This window comes from Suricata suricatta, chromosome 10, assembly GCF_006229205.1.
Source record: "Suricata suricatta isolate VVHF042 chromosome 10, meerkat_22Aug2017_6uvM2_HiC, whole genome shotgun sequence".
NCBI classification, from domain to species: domain Eukaryota; kingdom Metazoa; phylum Chordata; class Mammalia; order Carnivora; family Herpestidae; genus Suricata; species Suricata suricatta.
The window spans coordinates 76,098,460-76,104,459 of NC_043709.1; the positions used below are offsets into that span (position 1 = coordinate 76,098,460).

The window sequence follows — 6,000 nt, forward strand, 5'->3', positions numbered from 1 at the left end:
CTCTTGCCAAATTTGGCAAGTTTTCAGCCATTATATTTCCTTGAGTACCGTTTTCACCCCCGCCCTCTTTCTCATTCCAGGACCGCAATGATACGAATGTGGATTTTTTTGTCATAGTCCCAGAGGGCTCTACGGCTCTATCATTTGTTTTCTCTGTGTTTTTTTAGGTTGGGTAATTTCTGTTGTTCTTTCTTCCAGTTCACTGATTGTTTCCTCTGTCCCCTCCATTCTGCTGTTGAGTCCCTCCATGGAGCTTTTTATTTCATTTCTTTTTCTTTCTTTCTTTCTTTTTCTTTTTTTTATTTTGACAGCTCAAATTTCAGTCCCACTTGGTTCTTCTTTATGACTTTTATTTATTTTTTAAATTGAAACCTATTTACTGATAATATTTTTGTTTCAGGCATGTTCATGATGGCTCACTGAATCATTATTTTTGTCATGATTATGTTAAAATCTTTATCAGATCATTCTAACATTCTCTGTCATCTTGGTGTTAACATCTACTTCCCGTTCACTCCATTTTAGATCTTTGTTCTGGATTTGAGGGATTTTTTTAAATTGAAACTTGGACATTTAAAAATTATGTTATGGATCATCTTTTTTTTTAAATGTTTTTATTTATTTTTGAGAGAGTGCAAGCAGGGGAGGGGTAGAGAGAGAGGGAGACACAAAATCTGAAGCAGCTTCAGACTCTGAGCTGTCAGCACAGAGCCCAGTGCCAGGCTCAAACTCAGAAGTTGTGAGATCATGACCTGAGCTGAAGTCAGACACTTAATCGACTGAACCAGCCAGGCGTTGCTGGATCATCTTTAAACCTTTGGTTTTACTGGCTTTTTTTGGACACCGTTTTAGCAGGGCCAGTGAGAGAGGGGGCATCACCTTGTTACTGTGTGGTGGTGTTAAAAGGCTACCTATTGACCCCTGAGGTGGGAGGAGTTCCTTTATTGCTGTGGAATGGGGTGGGAGTTAGAGTTCCCACCTGGTGGGGGTACTCATTTGTGGTGGGCCATGGCTAAAGTCCTGACTGCTCAACAGGTTTCCTCTGGTAGGAGGTGTTGGCGCTTTGTAACAGTCTTAGGATGATGGAAATCTTGGTCTCCATTTGGCCTGTGTTGGGATGGGTTGGAGGTGGGGCCTCTGTTTTCTATGGAGTTTGGCTGGAGTAGAGTGATTACTGTCTAATAAAAGTTTCCTGTCTCGCTTAGGCTGCTCCTTTCCTGGTCCTTTGGGTAGGGAGAGCAGGGTTTTGTTGTTTGTTTGTTTGTTTGTTTATTGTTGTTATTATTATTATTATATTGGGTCTATATCCATTGGCATTTCTGTGTTGCTGTCTTCTACAGTTCCAAGACTGGATTTATGAGGGAAATAAGAAAACCCATAAAAATTAGAGAATGCACCATGTCCTTCCTTGGGTTGAGCCCTCTAGCTGTTTTCAGAGTCATTTGATTTGTTTTATATTGGAGTATCCAGGGTTTTTAGTTGTACTTATTTATTACCAGGAGGAGTGGAGAAAGGTATGTGTACTCCTATCTTCCTGTAAGCTTACAGCCTCCTTTTCTTTTTAGAAACAATAGTACAAAAAAAAAGAAAGAAAGGAAACCTAGTACAAATAAATATCTTCAAATATCAGTACTGCATGGAAAATAAATTCCTTCTTTTTACTAACTCATTCACAGTTTTTTGTGCCGAACCTTAGTTACATATAATGATATTAAATTATACATTTTTTTCTTCTTTATTGCAGATTCTGATGCTCATAGTACCACCTCAAGTGCCTCCCCAGCTCAGTCTCCTTGTTATAGTAACCAGTCCGATGATGGCTCAGATACAGAGATGGCTTCTGGCTCTAACAGAACGCCAGTTTTTTCCTTTTTAGATCTCACATACTGGAAAAGGTAAAAGCAACAGAAAATATCTCTTTAAACAGCAAACCTTCTTAATTACAGGCAATGGTTTCCCACTTCCTTAGCAATTAAATGGCATTTGGCACACAGCTGGTAGCACACATGGTTGGAGGTGGATTAAGCAAGAATTGAGCTGAGAGTTGTGATTTATGTGCTTTTTCTATTAAAAATCATGTTAGAGAACCTACATTTCCTATAATGGAGTAGATTAGGTATTCTTTCTGACCAACTCTCTCACTGAAAAAAGTAAAAGTGAGAAATACATATTTTTACACTCTTTAAAAATAGCACTGAGGGGCACCTGGGTAGCTCAGTTGGTTGAGCATCCGGCTTCAACTTAGGTCATGATCTGGCATTTGTGGGTTCAAGCCCTCTGTCAGGCTGTGTGTTGACAGCTCAGAGCCTGGAGCCTGTCTTCAGATTCTGTGTCTCCCTCTCTCTCTGACCCTCCCCTGCTCATGCTGTCTCTCTCTCTCTTTCTCAAAAATAAAACATTAAAAAAATTAAAAATAGCATTGATAAGTGAGCACATTAGTAAGGAATAGTCAGAGACCCATGCTAAGTAAATGTGGAACCCCTAGAGTCGAAAAGAGATAGAAAGCGGTTAGGATTTTATATTCTATTTCACAGATCTGAGAAGACTAACAAGTTAAAAGTGAGATAATAAGCCTTTATCTTAGGATAGAATTCACCCATAGATGATTTTATGAAACTATGGAACAACAAAGACAAAATAGATCTTTAAGCAGTGAGAAAGACACTATTTTCAAAGGAACAACACTCAAAGCTGAGTTCTCAGTATGGACAAAGTAAGCCAAAGAATAATAGATTAATATCTTCAACGGGCCAAGAGTAGTAACTCTCAACCTAGTTATATATATATGTAGCAAAAATATCCATTATGTGGGGTGTGCCTGGCCTGCTCAGTGGGAAGACCAAGTGACTTTTCGTCTTGAGATGGGGAGTTTGAGTCCTACTTTGGGTGTTGAGATTACTTAAAATAAACAAACAAACTTAAAAAAATATATCTTTTATGAACAAGGGGCTAAGACTTTTTGAGTAGAAAAAAGTTGAGAAATTGCTGCAAAGCTGACCCTAAATAACAAAATTCTACAGGTAGAAAAAGAGATCCTAGATGAAAATTTTGAGGATAGATAAAATAGCAAATACTTAGGTAAATTTAAACAAACACTGACTGCTTAAAATAATAATAGTTGTGGGGGTAAAAAATGAACAAATTACAAGACAACAATAATACATAAATCAGGGCAATAAACGGGATAGGAGTTAAGGTATCTAACATCCTTTGCATGGTTAAAAATAAATAGAACCCTGGGACTTGATTAACTATGTCCCCATGCATAGAATTAAGAAAAGAGTGTAAACCTCCTGAGTCAAGAAGGAAAGGGCAGAAAATTAAAAAATATATCTAAATATACCTAGCAAAACAAATGAAAATAGAAACCATAGGTCCAAGAAGAATGTAGAATAAAAATTAACTTAAAAAGTAACTGAAAAATACTACAAATCAAAACATGCTATGAAGTTAAAAGAATTGGAGTAAAAATTAATGTTTTTAGTCCTTGGAAAAGAAAAACTAAAAATAATGAAGTGATAAGCATCAACTTAAAGATAATGAAGCCCAATGCAAAGAAAAATAAAAGCAAGGAAATTCTAAAGATACAAGTAGAAATAAATGGAGTAGAAAACCAGTAAGTAATGAAAGGATCAGTAAAGCTAAGAGTTGAATATTGAAGAAGACCTGACCAAAAAAATTACTAGAGATGAAGCAGATGAAAAGAGACAGTATTCATAAGTATCTTAGATTTTTAGAAAGGGAGGTTTAGCTATAAATAAGACAAATTTAAAAGACAGTAGGGCATTATAACAACTCTATGCTAGTAAATTTGAACATACAGGTGAAGGGGATTTATTAGTAGGAAAAGTTTTTGAAAAATGCCTCAAGACAAAATAGAAGACCTGTGTAGTTTTATAATAGAGAAATTGATTCAGTGGCCAAAATCTTCCCTCCAAAAATCCCAGGCCCATTTTAGGCAAGTTCTCCCAAACATTTTAGAAACACATGATTCTGGTCTTGCATTGGTTTTTTTCAGATTATGAATAAAAGGGCATAGGCCTTAAGCATTCTTTGAGGCTAGTATATAACTTTGATACCAAAAGAGTATATCATGACCAGATTGGATTTATTGTAGTGATGTAAGATTGCTTTAAACATTAAAAGTCAACAGGTAGAATTTGCCACATTGATAGTTTGTAAAGAAAGGAAAATGCCTGTCTTTTTAGCAGTACTGTGAAGATGTTTGATATATTTGTTTCTTCAAGATTTGAAATAAAACCTTCAGTAAATAGAAATAGAAGGGAACTAGTGATAAATAATTGGCATGAACATGTTTCAGTTCCTATATACCAGTAACATAACCCAAGTTATCTTTAGACTTGCATTGATGCGTACAGCATGCTTGTGGCAGCAAAGTTGTCTCATCAAAAGGAGAGTGGGTAAATTGTAGTATATTCACATGATGGAATATTACACATAAATTGAAATAAAGCTCTGATGATAGGTTTGAACCTCAATGTTGAGAAAAATTGCAGCAATAGAGTAGGAGTTCATGTATGTGTTTCTTTTATTTATTTATTTAAAAAATTTTTTTTAGTGTTTATTTTTTGAGAGAGAGAAACAGCACAAGTGGGAGACGGGTAGAGAGAGAGGGAGACATAGAACCCAAAGGAAGCTCCAGGCTCCAAGCCATCAGCATAGAGCCTGATGCAGGGCTCAAACCCACGAACTGAGATCATGACCTGAGTCAAAGTTGGCACTTAACTGACTGAACCACCCAAACGCCCCTATGTGTTTCTTTTAAATAGGAGGTAATTGAGCATTATATGTAAAGTTGTAGACTTGTGTTAAAACTATGAAGTATAAAGAAAAAAGGCACAGATAGCCTTAAATTTAAGGAGGAGAGAATGGGCAGGGTGGGACTGGAGAGGGACATACGGGGGGCTTCACAGGAAATGGTTTTTCCCTTAGAGTATGTGATCCACAGGTGTTTTGTAGTCCTTTTTTAATGCCTCTCTGTATACTCGAAACAGTTTACAACTTCAGGAGTAGCCTCTGAAACCACTGTCTTTCAGAAAGACTCCCACGCCTTAATCTTTGATGAGGTTCCAGTTAGGAATTTAAGGGACCTGGGTAATTCCCATTACCTTGTTAATTGGGGTCTTTCTAGGAGCTTTTCAGTTGGAATGTGATAAGACCACAGAAGTAGAACCTTTTGATCATGCTGTACTAGTTATAATTATGTAGATTTTTTCCTTTTTTTCCCTTGTATTGCTAGTTTTCTACCTTATTAATCTCCCATTTTTTTTCTTTTAGACAGAAAATATGTTGTGGGATTATCTATAAAGGCCGTTTTGGAGAAGTCCTCATTGACACACACCTCTTCAAGCCTTGCTGCAGCAATAAGAAAGCAGCTGCTGAGAAGCCGGAGGAGCAGGGGCCAGAGCCTCTGCCCATCTCCACTCAGGAGTGGTGACTGAGGATTAGGTAGAAGGGGAACAAAAAAAATGATTTAGATTTTGGGAAGAAAACAAAGCAACAAAACCCTCCTATTTTTAACTTGGATACCTGCTATTCTGCCAAAAGACACTTTCTAGAATAGTTTTGAATGGGTTGTTATTTCTCCTCCAGTTCCATAAACTCTGAAGCCAGTGTCTAGCTGACTAAAAGAAAAACCATGTACATAATATTTAAGATGCTGAGTATTTCATAGGAAAGCTGAATGCTGCTGTAAAGTGCTCTTTAAGTCTTTTTTTTTTTTTTTAAATCCCCTTCTAATGAATGAAATTAGGGGAATTTCAGGGGACAGAGATGGGATTTGTTGTATGATAAACGTTATGTAGTTTTAGTCTTTCTATATTGAGAAGCAGTGGTTGGGGCATTTTTTAAGATGGCTGGCTATACTTGTTTTCCTTCATGATAATAAATTTGTCATAACTCAGTAACATGGACTTGCCCCTGGAGGTAGTTGTTAATAATTTAAGGTCTTGCCAAGGTTCTGATGATTCAAACCTGTAC

General features: G+C 36.8%; 1 protein-coding gene across 5 annotated transcripts in view; it reads left to right on the forward strand.

Annotated features, from left to right (window-relative positions):
* Positions 1 to 5,927, forward strand: part of SINHCAF (SIN3-HDAC complex associated factor) — a 31,075-nt gene extending 25,148 nt beyond the window's left edge. For all 5 annotated transcript variants that reach the window (XM_029954629.1, XM_029954631.1, XM_029954633.1 and 2 more), the window contains exons 5-6: positions 1,745 to 1,895; positions 5,299 to 5,927. In XM_029954629.1, coding sequence (XP_029810489.1) covers positions 1,745 to 1,895; positions 5,299 to 5,458 — 311 coding nt within the window. In that variant the 3' untranslated portion in view covers positions 5,459 to 5,927. The remainder of the gene's footprint in view (positions 1 to 1,744; positions 1,896 to 5,298) is intronic.
* Positions 5,928 to 6,000: the final 73 nt, after the last annotated feature.